Genomic DNA, 17104 nt, shown 5'->3' on the forward strand with positions numbered 1-17104 from the left:
TCCAGTGTTTGTCTCCCCACTTAATGTCCTCGCTCACCTTCATCCTTACTCAGCGCATCACAGAATTTGGGTAATACACCAGGGGTCTGAGGAGGCAAGAGAGATGCTCTGGTTCACTGGTGCTCCCGAGCAGCTGGCCAGAGGGACAAAGACCGCAGCCCTGGCCCCCTTGCGTGCGCGTGGTCCCCCTCACGTGCTCTGTGGGGGAAGCTGGAAGGCGCCCCAGTTCTAGCCACTAGCGCAGGAAAGTCCAACCCTCCCACGGGTTACGGCGGTTTAGGATAGGGTGGGCACTCACACTCTTGACAACAGACTTGATCCAGACATCTTTCTTAACCCCCGAACTTTTCTGTTGCTGTTCCAGATACCGCACAATCTCATCTGGCACGTTAGAACCACTAATGTTGGTGATGTTCCTCCAGAGACGTCTGCACAGGTCCTGGGTCGGGGAAGGGAAACAGAGCAGAGATTTACACACTGTGCCTTCCCACAGCAGCATGGGGGGGGGGGAAGGACCCCCCCCCCAGAAAGCTGCTGTTCAAGTCACAGACATCCCCCAAAGGGACGCGCAGACATCGTCACGGCAAATGCACTACGGGGCCTACGTTCTGCCCTCGGGGTGCAGGACCCGCTGGCTGGCTGGCTCTTCTTCACACCGCCAGGAGAGGGCAAGATGGCAGATGCACCCAGCAAGCACAGCCTGGCACATACCCCAGCCTGGCCTAGGGCCTTGGAAGGCAGCTGAAGTGCCCGCTCTTGTGTGGTGCCGGCTCTGCACCTGCCTGTTTGCTTGAGGCTGAGAAGTGGGTGTGTGGCTGACACCTGCCTGCCTGGTGAGTCCTTCGACCCCCAGTGCAGCCAGTCTAGGGCGGGAGCCCAAAGCAGTGTGGCCAAAGGCTCTGTGGCTCGGCTTGCTTGCTGCTCTGAGCTGCCGCCCAGGGGACGCCACCTGACCCAGGCAACGGGGCATGGTAGGTCTTGATGATGCTGCACTTGGAGGAAGAGGGGGGAGGGGGAGGAGGCTCTCCTGCTGGACAGGTGTGCTTGTGTCCACCGTCATCACAAGCAGCACAGAGAGGCCCGGGGAGAGGAAAGGTCAGGGCCTGGCAGGGCCTCTGTCTTCCCGTGGCTGATATTTGTGGCACACACCACTATCTTGCAAGTGCAGGGGACGCATCATACGTGGGCCTGGGGTCAAAAGGGTCCCTGAAGCCAAATTCACGCTCAAAGCAAGAAGGGAAGGGGCCCCCAAATAACTTTGCACCCCCAGATAGAATTTCTCTCCTTGGCTTCAGGGTGGCACACCCCTAATGGCACCAGTAAGAGATATGAGGCTGCCCAAGGACACCCTGTCCTCAGGCCCAGATTGCTGAGGGTTCCCACCAAGGGAGGGTCCTCCCTCACCCCTTCCCCATTCTGCCCTATCCCAGTAACCCCACTCTCTGCCACTCACCTCTGCATCAAACCAATTCTCTCCCTGGAGGAAGTAGCAATACCTCATGTTGTTGTAGACGAGCTCACCGTTGGAGCAGGGCCACGCACGGACTCCTGCATGGACAGAAAGCCTTGTGGGTGCCCAGGAGGAGGGTGAGGAACCCTGTTTCCTGCTGCCTAGGAATGGAGGAGGGGCTCCAGAGCATCTCTTGGGGCTGGACTGGGGTCCCTTCCATTTGGGGAGGCGGGAGGCACGGAAAGGCCCAGCGAGAAAGAGAGGAGCACTTGGACAAACTCACCACCCATGAACGGACCAACCAGCAGGCAACCAAAGAGCCCGAGGCTGAGATAGGCAAGAAGACCCATCGCCTTGATTCTTCGCCGCTGTATGGAGAGAAGGAGAGAACTCGAAGACAGGCCCAGCCAGGAAATGGACATTGCAGCTTGTGGGAGGCGGCTCCGGGACCCACAGATTCACTGTGAGGATCCAGGGGTCTCTCTTATTGTGGGATCGTCAAGCAGAAGCTCACCAGCCAGACAGCCCTGGAAGGAACAGCATCAATCAGTGCCCCACTCCCTGAGAGCACATAATGCTTTTCCTGGGCCCCTCACACCAGTTCTTCCTTGTGTGAAGCTCCCTCTAAGCTTCAAGGGGCTTGCAGCACAGACGCAGCCCTGGATCAGGGCACAAATGTTGGCTGCATCCGCGCTGGAGAGGCGGACAGGATAGGGCCCAAAACCTGGCCGCTCTGACAGAAAGAGAGAGGGCTTACCTGTCTGCCTGAGTCTCTCTGGGCCAAAAGGCTTCAGTTCAGTTCCAGGTCAGCGGATTCAGGAGACTGGTGACTCTGCAGCATTTATAGACCCCTCTGGGAGGAGCTGGGAGGAGGAACTGCAAGCCAGTCCCAGACGTATCCAGCCCCACCCAGGGGCACAGCTTGGGCATGTGGGGCCCATACATTTTAGACACCCCCCTGTATACGACATAATGATTTTCAGTATCAGTCATGACTTGAAATGAATAGCAATAACGGCCCGAAAATAAATGCACACAAACCTTCCCCACAAACAAGGGATGAAAGTCACTGCTTTTGCCTGCGTGTAGTAGATGCTGCCCCTGCAGCTGGAGGCTCACTGGTTAATAGCAACTGAGAGATTCTAGTACACCGTGAATGCTGAGAATCCCTTTTGAATTCATCCAGGCGAGTGCCCAACAACACCCAAACTCTCTCCCCCCACACACACACATTAACCCCCTCCTGCTATTCAACAAGCTGCAGGAATCGAAAGCAAAACCCAGGAGAACAATTTTTCTGCCATGATCATAAACTTTACATTTCTGAGCAGAGTTTTTTTTTTAAAGAGGATAGAGGGGGGAGGCTTTTTTGAGCACCTGAAAAGCACAGACTGGGGCTCTACCCACTGAGTCTCCACTTGCAGCTTGTCAAATTGCTTTGCCGGTCTTGCGACCTGGTGGTCGGGGTCAGGGGGTCCCTTGAGTACCACTGTAAGTACTGTCAGTAGTATGATTACCACTGGTTGAGAAAAACAGACAGACAGACAGACAGACACACACACACACACACACCCTGCAAATTGGTAGCATTCAATGAAAAAAAAAAAAAAGACCACAGTTCAGGAAAAATGTATTTGGGAAGAAGGAAATGAGCCTGGCCAGGAAGGCTTGAAACCAAGCCACATGCGGGAGGGAGATGAATTCATGCTCAGCGTGACCCTGAAGGCTGGAGAAGGAAGCTCAGGTGATGTAGAGGCTGCCAGGACTGTGGAGATGGGGAATCAACCCTGCCAGGGACCAAATGGGGGAGGGGCAGAGTGGAGTCCTACCTGTGGGGTCAGGTGTTTCTACACCAATGTGCGAAGCCTGGAGAACAAGCAAGTGTTGCTCCGTGAAGTTGAGCAGGATCTAGTAGTAGGGCCGTTCTAAAGCCTTCTTTTTTTTCCCCCCCATTTTTTCCCAAGTGCAGAAAGCAAGTTATGTGTTTTTATTCCAGGTGCGCATTCATAAATTAGAATTATAAATTATAGTCACTTTAGAAGTGTACTGTGAAGGTGACATAGTGTCAGCAGATACAGCCAGAGTCTTTACTCATGCATCCACTAACCCACCCATTCAGCCCAACTAACCTACAGTGACCAATATGCAGAGAGGTTTTATTTTTGAGCAGATTTTTTTTAAACAGAAGTGCAGACTATGGTGTTTGATGTTTTTATTTTCTTATCACAGAGAAATCTCTGCAGATGCCCGATCTCGTCTGATCTCGGAAGCTAAGCAGGGTCAGGCCTGGTTAGTACTTGGATGGGAGACCACCTGGGAATAGGGGGGGCTGTAGGCTTATACCATGATCTCGGAAGCTAAGCAGGGTCAGGCCTGGTTAGAACTTGGATGGGAGACTGCCTGGGACTACCGGGCGCTGTAGGCTTATACCATGATCTCGGAAGCTAAGCAGGGTCAGGCCTGGTTAGTACTCGGATGGGAGACCGCCTGGGAATACCGGGTGCTAGTCTTTCGAGACTGAAGGTTGCCAACCAACCACAGAGAAATCACAAGAGAAATCACAGCTCTATCTCGCAGGCATTACTTAACACTTGTGGGGTGAGACACACCAGTAGAACGTGGTACGGAGCGGTAGAATTTACTCAAGAGGAAGAGGCCAAACAGGAAGGGTGGAGGAGCATTGCCGGCTGTTGAGGAAACCTGCAATGGTGTTGGAAGCATCTGGGCAGAAATAAACGGGAAGGAGGTCATTGTGAAATAACGGTGAGGGTCCGTTACAGGCCGCCACACCCAAAAGAAGACCTGGATGATGGTTTCTTAGATCAAATGACCAATTTTTCAAGGGGATAGCTGGCATCATGGGAGACTTCGGCGACCCAGAGATCTTTGGGGGCACAGCTGCGACCCAAACTGGGCCATCCAATACGTTTTTGATCAGCCTCTCTGCCAATGTTGTACTCCAGAAAGTAGAAGGGGGAACTCAAAGACCAGTTGTCTTAGACCCCCCTCCTCACCAATGGAGAGGAACTGGTTGAGGAGATGAAGGCAGAGGCAGTCTTAAGAGGGAGTGACCAGGTCCTCCTTGCATTCACGATTCAGAGGTGGGGGGAGAAGTTGAGAGCTGGAATGTGCACCCAGGTCTTCAGGAAGTGGAGAAAGATTCTGGGCAAAATGCCATGGGCAAAATGGGCTTAGGGTAGCAAGGGAGAAGCCAAAAAAGGGATTTATGGCTATGCTTGGCGCTAGAAGAGGAGCCAGGAAGCAGTTGGCCCACTGCATGGCGAAGACGGTGACATTGGCGATGTAAGAAGGTGGAACGGCCTCATTCCTTCTCTGCCTCTGTTGTCTCCTGCAAAGGAGACTGTTCCCGACCTAGTGAGAGTGGAACAAAGGGAGGAGTGAGATGCTGTGACCTAAGACAGGTAAGGTTGTGGTTTGGGATCATTGGGGGGCTTTAAAGCAGCGGCACACAACTTTTAGGAGACCACTGAGGCAAAAATTGGAATTGTCATGGCGCACGTGCAACTGCTCCACCCCTTGCACACAAAAAACACAATGAAATGTGTAATTATTTGAGAAGATTTATTAGAAATGTATCAGATTTATTCTTCAATCAATCAATCAGACCTTTATTAGGCATAAACAGATTTATTCTTTATAGAGAAGCTGTGTTGCTGGTTGCAGCATCAGGTGATCCATTCTCCGCCCTTTCTCGGGGTCTGGCGGGGACACCAACATCGAGTGGTAGAACTTACTCAAGTGGTAAGCCTTGAGTGTTAGAACTAACTCAACAGGAGGAGGCCAGACAGGAAGGGTGGAGGAGTATCGCTGGCTGTTTAGGAAATCTGGGCAGAAATCTGTAATGGCGGGAGGGAAAGACCCGTTGGAAGCATCTGGGTAGGACTGAAAAGGGAAGGGGGCCGTGGTGAAATAACGGTGAGGGCCCATTACAGGCCGCCACACCCAAAGGAAGACCTGGAGGATGGTTTTTCTTAGAACAAATTGCTACTTTTTGAAAGGGACAGTTGGGCTCAACTTCAGTTTCATAACCAACTCCAGAGTTTCTGCATCGGGGGAGGGCAGTGTTTTTTGCCCCGAATGACCTTCCTGATGACCTCACTGCATCCCACAGCCACAGCTGTTGATTCCAGGTGGACAGAGGACGGTGCCACCATTCGCACGCCCTCCCCTCCTGCGGCCTCCTCTATGCACTCCAAGCCGGTCATCTGCAGGAATCTCTCTGTTCCCTAACTGCCTTGGTAGCAAAATCCCATTTGCTCCACCTTTTCTCTATGGAAACCATTTTTTTTTTTTTTGGTCTCTGGAATTCCCTTTGCATTGTGGGGTGAGCGCATCAGGCCAGGCCGCTCTTACTCAGCGGGCAGGGGAGGCGGGGTCCGGTCAGGGGGGAGAGAAAAGGAGAGAGAGAAAGGGCTTGCAAGCTCTCACCCTGCAATGGATCTGTGCGCTTAAGCTGGTGCATCATCCAGGGTTTGCAAAAATAAATATTTTTACTCAATCATTTCACAGCCACTAAAACAACTGCCTCCTTTTCAAAAGCCATCTACACATTTTGCTTATAAGTTTACATTTATATTAAAGTGTGCTTCGATCCAAGTGGTCCATTAACCCCCACACACTTTTTAAGCGCGCATGTTGATTGCTTCCCATTCTACCCTGGAGGTATAAAGTCTATTATAAACTTTATTTATATCACTAGGATTCTACCGAGCTTGGCTGTGAACCTGGGTCCCTGCCAAAAATGTTTGCTTAGGGGCCTGCAGCCCCTAAGGCCGGCCCTGGCGCAGGGGGCAAACCTACAACCCACATCTGTCCACTTGAGACAGGAGGGTGAGATGTCCCCTCAAACCCCAGGACATCTTGGTCCAGCCGTGGAGAGGCGAAATGTCATCTCCAAGACAGTCTCAGAGATGTAAATGGGGGAGTGGATAGGCGCTGGATAGGTGCTAGATAGGTGCTATGTAGGCGCAGGATAGCTGCTAGATAGGTGCTATGTAGGCGCTAGATAGGTGCTATGTAGGCGCTATATAGGGGATAGATAGGTGGTATGTAGGTGCTAGATAGGCACTATGTAGGCGCTAGATAGGTGCTAGTTAGTTGCTATGTAGGTGCTAGGTAGGCGCTAGTTAGTTGCTAGATAGGTTCTAGGTAGGCGCTAGATAGTTGCTATATAGGTGCTAGATAGGCGCTGTGTAGGCGCTATGTAGGCGCTAGATAGGTGCTATGTAGGTGCTATGTAGGCGCTAGATAGGCACTATGTAGGTGCTAGATAGGTGTTATGTAGGCGCTATGTAGGTGCTAGATAGGGGCAATATAGGGGCTAGATAGGTGCTATGTAGGTTGTAGATAGGCGCTATGTAGGTGCTATGTAGTCGCTAGATAAGGCGCTATATAAGCGCTATGTAGGTGCTATGTAGGTGCTATATAGGGGCTAGATAGGTGCTATGTAGGTGCTAGATAGGCGCTGTGTAGGCGCTATGTAGGCGCTAGTTAGGTGCTAGGTAGGCGCTAGATAGTTGCTAGATATGTTCTAGATAGGTGCTAGGTAGGCGCTAGATAGGCGCTATGTAGGCACTAGATAGGTGCTATGTAGGCGCTATGTAGGAGCTCTGTAGGCGCTAGATAGGCGCTATGTAGGAGCTCTGTAGGCGCTAGATAGGTGCTATGTAGGTGCTATGTAGGAGCTCTGTAGGCGCTAGATAGGTGCTATGTAGGTGCTATGTAGGTGCTAGATAGGTGCTATGTAGGCGCTATGTAGGCGCTAGATAGGCGCTAGAGAGGCGCTATGTAGGTGCTATGTAGGCGCTAGATAGATGCTAGGTAGGCGTTAGATAGTTGCTAGATAGGTGCTAGGTAGGAGCTAGATAGGTGCTATGTAGGTGCTATGTAGGAGCTCTGTAGGCGCTAGATAGGTGCTATGTAGGCGTTATGTAGGTGCTATGTAGGTGCTAGATAGGTGCTATGTAGGCACTATGTAGGCGCTAGATAGGCGCTAGAGAGGCGCTATGTAGGTGCTATGTAGGCGCTAGATAGATGCTAGGTAGGCGTTAGATAGTTGCTAGATAGGTGCTAGGTAGGAGCTAGATAGGTGCTATGTAGGTTCTAGGTAGGCGCTAGATAGTTGCTATATAGGCGCTGTGTAGGCACTAGATAGGTTCTAGATAGTTGCTATGTAGGCGCTGTGTAGGCACTAGATAGGTGCTATGTAGGCGCTATGTAGGCGCTAGATAGGCGCTAGAGAGGCGCTATGTAGGTGCTATGTAGGCGCTAGATAGATGCTAGGTAGGCGTTAGATAGTTGCTAGATAGGTGCTAGGTAGGAGCTAGATAGGTGCTATGTAGGTTCTAGGTAGGCGCTAGATAGTTGCTATATAGGCGCTATGTAGGCGCTAGATAGGTTCTAGATAGTTGCTATGTAGGCGCTGTGTAGGCACTAGATAGGTGCTATGTAGGCGCTATGTAGGCGCTAGATAGGTTCTAGATAGTTGCTATGTAGGCGCTGTGTAGGCACTAGATAGGTGCTATGTAGGCGCTATGTAGGCGCTAGATAGTTGCTATGTAGGCGCTGTGTAGGCACTAGATAGGTGCTATGTAGGCGCTATGTAGGCGCTATGTAGGCGCTAGATAGGTTCTAGATAGTTGCTATGTAGGCGCTGTGTAGGCACTAGATAGGTGCTATGTAGGCGCTATGTAGGCGCTATGTAGGCGCTAGATAGGTTCTAGATAGTTGCTATGTAGGCGCTGTGTAGGCACTAGATAGGTGCTATGTAGGCGCTATGTAGGCGCTATGTAGGCGCTAGATAGGTTCTAGATAGTTGCTATGTAGGCGCTGTGTAGGCACTAGATAGGTGCTATGTAGGCGCTATGTAGGCGCTATGTAGGCGCTAGATAGGTTCTAGATAGTTGCTATGTAGGCGCTGTGTAGGCACTAGATAGGTGCTATGTAGGCGCTATGTAGGCGCTATGTAGGCGCTAGATAGGTTCTAGATAGTTGCTATGTAGGCGCTGTGTAGGCACTAGATAGGTGCTATGTAGGCGCTATGTAGGCGCTATGTAGGCGCTAGATAGGTTCTAGATAGTTGCTATGTAGGCGCTGTGTAGGCACTAGATAGGTGCTATGTAGGCGCTATGTAGGCGCTATGTAGGCGCTAGATAGGTTCTAGATAGTTGCTATGTAGGCGCTGTGTAGGCACTAGATAGGTGCTATGTAGGCGCTATGTAGGCGCTATGTAGGCGCTAGATAGGTTCTAGATAGTTGCTATGTAGGCGCTGTGTAGGCACTAGATAGGTGCTATGTAGGCGCTATGTAGGCGCTATGTAGGCGCTAGATAGGTTCTAGATAGTTGCTATGTAGGCGCTGTGTAGGCACTATGTAGGCGTTCAATGGGCGCTTTCCATGCAAGGCACTGCTGCCCGCATCCCAGCAGGCGCCTCCTCTCGCGGGGCTGCGCGTTGCGCGGGGTGAGCGAGAGGAGATGCTGCGGGAGGCCGTTTCCGCGCCTGCAGAGCCGCGCTTCTTCCAAGGCAACCCCCGCCACTGCCTCGACAGGGACCCGCTTCTGGGCTGCGGCGGGCTCGGGCTGTCGCGCGGTTGCTGCCCACCGGGAGAGTCTCCCCGCGCGCCAGCCGGCCGCGTGGGAACGGGCGCACGCGTGTCTGCCGCAGCCCGGGCGCTCAGGGACGTGCGGCTCAGAACGCGAGGCGCACTTTGGCGACGCTCCCCGGCGCCGCCGCTCCCTGCCGGGCCCGCGCGGCCACGCCCCCTTTCGCGTCACAGCTGCCGAGGGGCGGGGCGCTCGCTCGCTGGCCTCTCGAGCGCGCGGCCGGCCGGCGTCGCGCTCGCTCTGCGGCTCCGGGCGGCCTGCGGAGTTTGGCGCCGCTCCCTGGGCCTCTCCGCTTCGGGCCGCCGCGGCGACGATGTCTCAAGATGGCGGAGGCGGCCGAGCTGAAGGTGGGCGGGGGGAGCGGGGGCTCCTGGGGGGGAGCACTGGGGAGGGAGGTAGAGGTGAGTGGGGGAGGGGGAGAGGTGGGGGTGAGCAAGGGGTGGAGTGGGGGTGAGTGGGGGGCTGGGAAGGGCTCCAGGGTGGGGAGCCGGAGAGGAGGAGGAGGAGGAGGAAGAGTGGGGAGAGAAGTGGGGGGTTGGGTGGGGGTCCGGGAATGGGGGACTGGCAGGGACTCCAGGGTGGGGGGTCGTAGGGGAGGGGGAATGAGTGGGGAGAGAGGTGGGGGGTTGGGTGGGGGTCTGGCAGGGGCTCTAGGGTCAGAGGGGAGGGGGAGGACTGGGGAGGGAGGTGGGGGTGAGTGGGGAGTGAGCAAGGGGTAGGGGGTGAGAGGGGGGCTGGGGGGTGCTGGAAAGGGCTCCAGGGTGGGGAGCCAGAGAGGAGGAGGAGGAAGAAGAGTGGGGAGAGAAGTGGGGGTTTGGGTGGGGGTCCAGGGAGGGGGACTGGCAGGGACTCCAGGGTGGGGGTCATAGGGGAGGGGGGAATGAGTGGGGAGAGAGGTGGGGGATTTAAGGGGCGGGTGAGGTGAGGGGTGGGCTACAATGGGGTGAAGGGGGCCCAGGTGAGAGGCTGGCAGGGACTCCGTTGGGGGATCAGAGGGGAGGACGAGTACTGGGGAGAGAGTTGGGGATGAGTGGGGGTGAGCAAGGGGTAGGTGTGGGGCTGGCAGAGGTAGTGAATGGGGGGATTGGGGTGAGGTAAGGAAGTCAAGGGTGGGGGTCTTGTTGCCGCTAACTGAAATACAGTAGTACAAAAATTACTTTGGGGCATATGAGCTGGAAAGGTTGGGGGGCTGAGAATGGGTGGGTGGGAGAGCCTAGGAGAGCAGTAGTGGGGGGTAGAAAGGTCACAGTGAGGGGTGCATAGTAGGCTGTGGTTTAATGGGAGGTTTGGGGGGGCTGAGGTTTGGATGGGGAGCGAGGCAGCTGAAGAATTCTGTAGGGTGGAAGGTACTTAGGGGGTGATTTGGAATTAGGGCAGGCAGTGGGGCGTTTGCAGAAGAGGCTCCTGTAGGAAGGAACATGGGGTGAAACATAGCGCTCGATCTCAGAGGCTGGGGTCTAGGGAGACCTTGGGGTGAGGAGGGGGGCAGGCAAAGGTGGAGTCTTAGATTGCAAAATGGGGTTGGGAGGGAGAGACACTTTGTTGGAGCAGAGTTGAAAATTAAGGGGGGGTTAATTGAAACCCCTTTGGAGTTTATGGAGGCAGAAGAGGGGCTGTGTAGTATGGGGGCTTCCTGCGATCGGGGTTTGCTTAGGTTCAGAGGCGTGTGCACCCCTATGGTAGTGTCCCCCTATGCCACCAGTGTGGCATCCCCTGGTGTGGCAGAGAGTCTCCCTCCTGCCTGGGCCAGTGAGGCAGAGGAGGCAGAAGAGGGCGGGAGTGCTGTGGGGGTGCTTGCCTCCTCCACGCCCTCCTCCCCTAACTGCCAACAGGATTTCCACACTGGCAGTCAGAAGCAGTCACAACAGTTTGGACCCTTGACAGGCTGTTTGTGGGGACTGGGCCCTGACCCTCAACCTGGGCTTGCTGCGGGAGCGGATGATTTCTCAACCCAGCCATTTTCAATGTTTGTGGCACGCTGTCCTCTATGGTCTTCTTACGGTTGTCGCCTCTTGTCACTTCCAGCGTCCAGGAGACACTGCAGGTTCTGTGGCTGTGTTTATAGACCGCAGTCTGTAGGAACGAATTGTCTCTTCCTCTTCCTCCTCCGGCAGAGTCGCTGAAAAATTTTCAGCTATTCTCAGCCGTTGTGCTCACCTGTGGACTTTACGCAACCCGCCAGTGCGCCACCACACACCGGTTGAAAACCGCAGTTCTAACCCACAAGTGCTTGTGACCTCCATGAGCTGCCCTGCCAGGACACGAGGGTCTGGAGCAGTGATTTTCAACCTTTTTCATCTCACGGCGCAATGACTAAGTACTAAAATTGTCAAGGCACACCATCGGTTTTTGGACAATTGACAAGGCACACCATGCCGTTGGTGGGGGGCTCACATCCCCCAATAGCCCTCTTAATAAATGACCCTCCCCCAAACTCCTGCGGCACACCTTTAGACCATTTGTGGCACACCAGTGTTCCTTGGCACAGTGGTTGAAAATGGCTGGTCTAGAAAGAGGGGTTTAAGTAGAAAGTGTTGTGTGTGTGCCCTTGTGAGATTTCGAGGTGTCAGTGGATCAGAAGGGCCTGAAGGATTGGACACAAGTGTGTGTGTGTGTGTGTGTGTGTGTGTGTGTGTGTCTACCAGGCCTGTAGTGGTGCAGTCCAGGTCGTGGAGTGCCACAAAACACCGAGCTCTGGATCCATCGAGGAAGATCTGGGCAGGCAGTATCGAAGTATTTTCAAAGCAGTCGCTTTCTTGGATCAACAAGAGAGAAGAGTTGAACCACCAACCGGTTTGGTGACAAACCGATTAGAAGCTGTTGTTGTGCAATGATGCAAGTGACACAAGAGAGGAAGTGAAGGTAATGTAATGAGTCATTGTAACTTAGCAGTCATACCTGAGGACTCTGTAAAGTCGGTAGTTCACCGCTTGATCCTTCTCTGTCAGCCCACCTCCTTCCCACACCCTGCTGGTGCTGCCCCTCCAAAAATGGGCACGTATCCATCAGGGCAGAGGGGGGAGGCTTTGGAGATGAAAGGGGGTTTAAATCTCCTTGCACCTCTGCAAGCCTCCTGCTCCGCGGTGGGTCACCTCTAACCCGTGCTGGCAGCACAACTCTGAGGAGAGAGGGGGCAGAGAGAAAAGTGAAATTTAAATTAATTTAAACTGAACTCAAGTGAACTGCAGCTGTTTATTTTTTAAAGTCAGTGGTGCAGTGTTGTTGGCACACCAGCTGTTTGCGTGTTGTCAGTGGCTCCGTGGCTGGTGTCTGACCGGTCAGTTGAGCTGCAGGCCAGCTTTGGTACCCCAAGTTTGCAGTACGGAAAGGAACCTGCGTTGTGAGTGAGTGAGCTGATTTGTTTCCTACTCTTTGTCCTGTTTTAATTGCTGCGAAGTTAGTTCAGTAGTTTTCATTGTTTTATTGAACTGTTTCTTTTTGTACTGTGATGTAAATGTTATGTGTTTGGGAGGCACCTTGGGAGGGGGTCTAACCTTTGGGGGACAACAGCTCAGATAATATATAGAATCTGGCGGTTAGCCTTGTGGCTGCCAGTGCTTAAAATTGGGGTGGGTGAGTTGAACGTTGAGGAAAGTGACACGTTTGCATAAACTCCCCCCTGCTTCCTTGCCATGCTTTTTGAGGCACACGGTAGCGGTGTTGAGAAGAGCATGTAGTGCATGTACAACCAGTGGGTGTAACTTTGCCAGCCCCCCCCCTTCTGAAGCCTCTCTTCCACTGAATTCCCCTCTTGTCTCCTCTCCCCCCTTCTCTGCTTTTCTTTTCTTTCCAAGGCCTGGAAGGGTTTGGTTGTTGTTTTTTCCCTTTAAAGGGGTCTGCCAGCCTAGTGGGCTCCACTGCCCAAGAAATTTCTGGTCTGCCCAGGAAAAATGAGAATTTTTTCTGGATTTACGTTCTGTGACCTCTTTTCAGCAATTGTAAACTTGGGGCCAGCTCCAGGAATGTTGCTTATTCAGCAGCCGGAAAGTAAAATAACACGTAAAGGGAACCCCAAACTCCAAGGCAAGCCAGCACAGGATAAATAATGGAGGCCAGCAAATCCTGGCAATAGTTATTGGTATTCACCCCTGCTAACTGGTTAAGAGGCACTTTTTCAAGTGGGTGCTCCTCTTTTATTTAGCAGGGGGAGAGTAACTGGCCCACCTCACCTCAGCAGTGTCTTTTCTAGTGGCTGTCTGCTGGTGTTGCATCTTTTTAGATTGTGAGCCCTTTGGGGACAGGGAGCCATTAGATATTTTATTTTCTCTGTAAACCGCTTTGTGAACTTTTTGTTGAAAAGCGGTATATAAATACTGTTGTTGTTGTTGTTGTTGTTGGTATTCGCTTTTAACGCATAACTTGGCGCTCCAAGTCTGGATTCCAGAGCTCTCCAGATAGGGACAAAGGAAGTGAAGGATGGGGCTGTAGAAGAGCTTGGGGGGGGGGGAGTTCCTGCCTATCTCTGGCTTCCATGTACACCAAGGTGTACTGGCAGTTCTTTCAACCTTTTCTGGTTTTTATTTATTGGATTTGTAGTCCGCCTTTCTCCCTGAAGGGCACCCAAGGCGGTTTTGCAGTTTAAAAAAATTGAAATTGCAGGAGGGAAGGGGGAAGGATGCTGTAGCATGAAAGCGAAAAAAAGATCCTTATGTTCTTATATTCTTGGTTCTTATTATTATGTTCTTATTATAGAAAAAGATGCCTAAGGGAGGACATGACAGACACATAAAATTATGCATGGGATGGATTGAATGGTTAGGGGTTCTTTGCCCTCTCACATAACACTAGAACAAAGGGGCATCCACTAAAATTGAGTGGTAGGAGTGTCGGAACAGACAAAAGGAAAGATTTCTATACCCTGTGGAACTTTTTGCCACAGGATGTGGTGATGGCACTTGGAGGCTTAGATGCCTTTAAAAGGGAATTGGACAGATTGAGGTAGGAAAGGTTCATCGTGAGCAGATGGAAGGGAGTGACAGCAGGATGTAGAGATCTTGAGTGCTCCCTGAGACGTCTGGTGGGCCGCTGTGAGATGCAAGAAGCTGGACTAGTTGGGCCCTGGGCCTGATCCAGCAAGGCTCTTCTGAGGTTCTTGTGTTCTTAAGGAGAAGAAAAGAATATGCGAGGGGCACTGAGGATGTGAAGTCCAGGGCTGGTCCCCTGTGAGGCGGTCAGATCATTTGGGGCGCATTAGTCGGGGCGCTGCGAAACCTGGAAGAGTTCTCCAGCGATTTCCAGCCTCTGTGCTCCGGACTCCCACGGCACACCTGCCGAGCTTTCGCAACACACCAAAGCACTGCCCTAGAAGGAGGCTGAGAACTAATTCCCAGCCTGCCCCGACTTGCATTCCAAAGCATGACGCAATGCTTCTTGAGTGCGGGCGATGGTATGTGCAGCGCTACCTCCCCGATGCGCTGGCCTCTGAACTAGGGGGACCTGAAGGCCTGGCAGAGCCACTAGGGAGGCTGGCAGCAGAGCACCTGGGATCTGGCCAGAGACGAAACGTTTCCAGCTGTTCTGAAGCAACAGGGGGGGAAAAATGGAGGAGGGGGAGATGAACATTTGGGGGGGGAATGGAAAATGCACAGTGTATCGTTCAGGGATGATGTCACATCTGCCTATGGGATAATGGCAGGGCTGCTGTGTCCTCATAGTTTTTGTCAGTGGGGAAAGTAACAGGAAAAATCGGGGGTGGGTGTTGAATTCCCCATGAATGGTCGTGGTTTGTAGTGTTTGTGGGACACCACGTGGACAGCACCAAGCACCGAGCGTCGTTCTGAGAGCCAGGATGGTACAGTCCTGTCACGGGAGTTGGACTTAGACCTGGAAGATCCAGGTTCGAATCCGGACTGAGCCATGAGGCTTCCTGGGCGACCTTGGGCCAGTGACTCTTCCTCAGCTTCACCAACCTCACAGGGTTGTTGTGAGGACAGAAGGAATCCCTGAGCCGCTTGGAGGAAGGGTGGCATAAAAATGTGGAAGATAAATCAGTCGGCCTCGGGTTCAGGGATCCACCTCCAAGAAGCTGATTTCTCAGATGATCATTTCCTTTTCCTCTTCTTCCCCCCCCCCCAGCATATGGTGATGAGCTTTAGGGTGTCGGAGCTGCAGGTGCTTCTGGGTTTTGCGGGCCGGAACAAGAGCGGGCGGAAGCATGAGCTGCTCACCAAGGCCCTCCAGCTGCTGAAGTCTGGCTGCAGCCCGGCGGTTCAGATGAAAATCAAGGAGCTGTACCGCCGCCGCTTCCCCCGGAAGATCCTGACCCCTTCGGACTTATCCATGCTCCACCTCCAGGCCGGGCAGCTGCCCTCGGCCACAGCGCTGACGCAGGGCGCCATGTGCCACCTGCCCTACGACAGCGGGCCGGTGGCGTCCGCCGTGCCGGCTGGCATGCTGCCCCCGGTGCCCATGTTGGGGCCCAAGCACGAGGCGGACGTTCCGCACCTGTCGCCCCCCATCCACCCGGTCCACCCGGATGTGAAGATGAGGCGCTTGCCCTTCTACGACGTCTACGATGAGCTCATCAAGCCCACCACGCTGGGTACGTCTGCTGTGCTCGATTCCCCCCGTCCTCCTGTCTCCGTGTATTTGTTCTTCCCCACTGACGCTTGACAGAAGCCAGGTTTGGAATCCTCCCCTTTGGGATGAAATGGGGGGGGGAGGTAGAGTGTCTTGAGAGGGCTTGCTTATTTTGCTCACATCATGGCTAGAACAGTGGTAAAATGCGTTCAGCAAATGGGGGGTGTGTGTCTGGGAACGAGGGTCCCTGTTCCCAGCCGAGGCACACAGTGCTGCCACTCCTCTGAGCTTTGGTTATTGTGATATTTCTGGAGGCCTCTTCTAGAGGGATACCTGCGGTGTGCGTGGGGGGAGATGTGCGCCTTGCATTCAGAGCCTCACATTCCTCAGATTCTTGGGCTGGGGAGGGGGAGCGGCTGCTCACCGCAGGTTGGCCTGCAGCTGGAGAGTTGAGAGGCAATCGCTGTGAAAACAGCCACCGTCAGCTGCTTAATCCCTTTGTGTGGCTGTTCCGCGTTTGGGGGCAAAACCCAAATCTGGAATGCGTCAGTTCTGCAAGCGGCAGAACGTCTTCCGTCTCCTCACTGCTCGTCCTGGGGAGGGACGAGGAGATGGGCAGGGAACTGGTGCTGTGCTCTGAGCTTCAGGGAAAGGCATCAAGAGTGCCCCCTCTCTACCTCTGTCATCTTGTAGGGTTTGTACACGCACACTTCCAAGCATCTCCATAAGGACTAGAAACTTGAATTGGTTAATTTTTGTCCACCCTGGCACCTCCACATTGAAGGTGTCGAATTTTTGTCCACCCTGGCACCTCCCTCACCAGGTGTCGAAACCCTAGTGAGGGCACTGATTGTGCATGATTGGAAAGGCAAGAGGTTTGAGACAGGATACTAATATCAGATGCCCACAGGACGTCCTCCTTCAGATGCTCCAAGGCCTCAGTTATGGCCTGAGGATGATGACATAAAGATAACACGATGCAGTGATATGCTAACACCGCCTACTTTCCAGAGAATGCTCTTCGCTAATGCTCTTGGTTAATGTCTGACTGCTACTTAGTCTGTGGCCCTCTTCTCTCTTGCAGCTTCCGTAAACAGCCAGAGGTTTGAGGAGGCCCATTTTACCTTTGCCCTGACCCCACAGCAGGTGCAACAGATCCTCACTTCTCGGTAAGAGGAATTTTTTTGTTTCCTTTTGTAGACTACTTCTGGAAAAACACACACACGCATGCACATCCACTTTGAAACCGTGATTCCGTTCCATTTATGGTTCAGGAGGCTTTGTTAGGGTTTGGTGTGATGTCCGTGTTGAGAAACCATGGTTTGTGGCTGGCTGGCAAACCAGAATAGGAAACCAAGGTTTAGAGACCGTGGTTTGTGCTGGCTCTGTGTTTGGTGTGTCATCTTGAACTGAAAGGCTTATAAAAGTTATGGCCCTTCCTCTGGAGGCTGGTGTGCTGAGCAGGCAAGTGCTTGTATTTATTTCAACCAGTACTGAAATAGTTGGGTTTA

At 53.1% G+C, this 17104-nt stretch overlaps 1 protein-coding gene across 1 annotated transcript in view; it reads left to right on the plus strand.

Annotated features, from left to right (window-relative positions):
* The first annotated feature begins 14744 nt into the window (after positions 1-14744).
* Positions 14745-17104, plus strand: part of PIAS3 (protein inhibitor of activated STAT 3) — a 6782-nt gene continuing 4422 nt past the window's right edge. The window contains exons 1-2 of the mRNA XM_066610149.1: positions 14745-15615; positions 16678-16762. Of these exons, the coding sequence (XP_066466246.1) occupies positions 15048-15615; positions 16678-16762 (653 nt within the window). The 5' untranslated portion in view covers positions 14745-15047. The remainder of the gene's footprint in view (positions 15616-16677; positions 16763-17104) is intronic.

This window comes from Tiliqua scincoides, chromosome 15 (assembly GCF_035046505.1).
Source record: "Tiliqua scincoides isolate rTilSci1 chromosome 15, rTilSci1.hap2, whole genome shotgun sequence".
Classification (NCBI taxonomy): Eukaryota; Metazoa; Chordata; class Lepidosauria; order Squamata; family Scincidae; genus Tiliqua; species Tiliqua scincoides.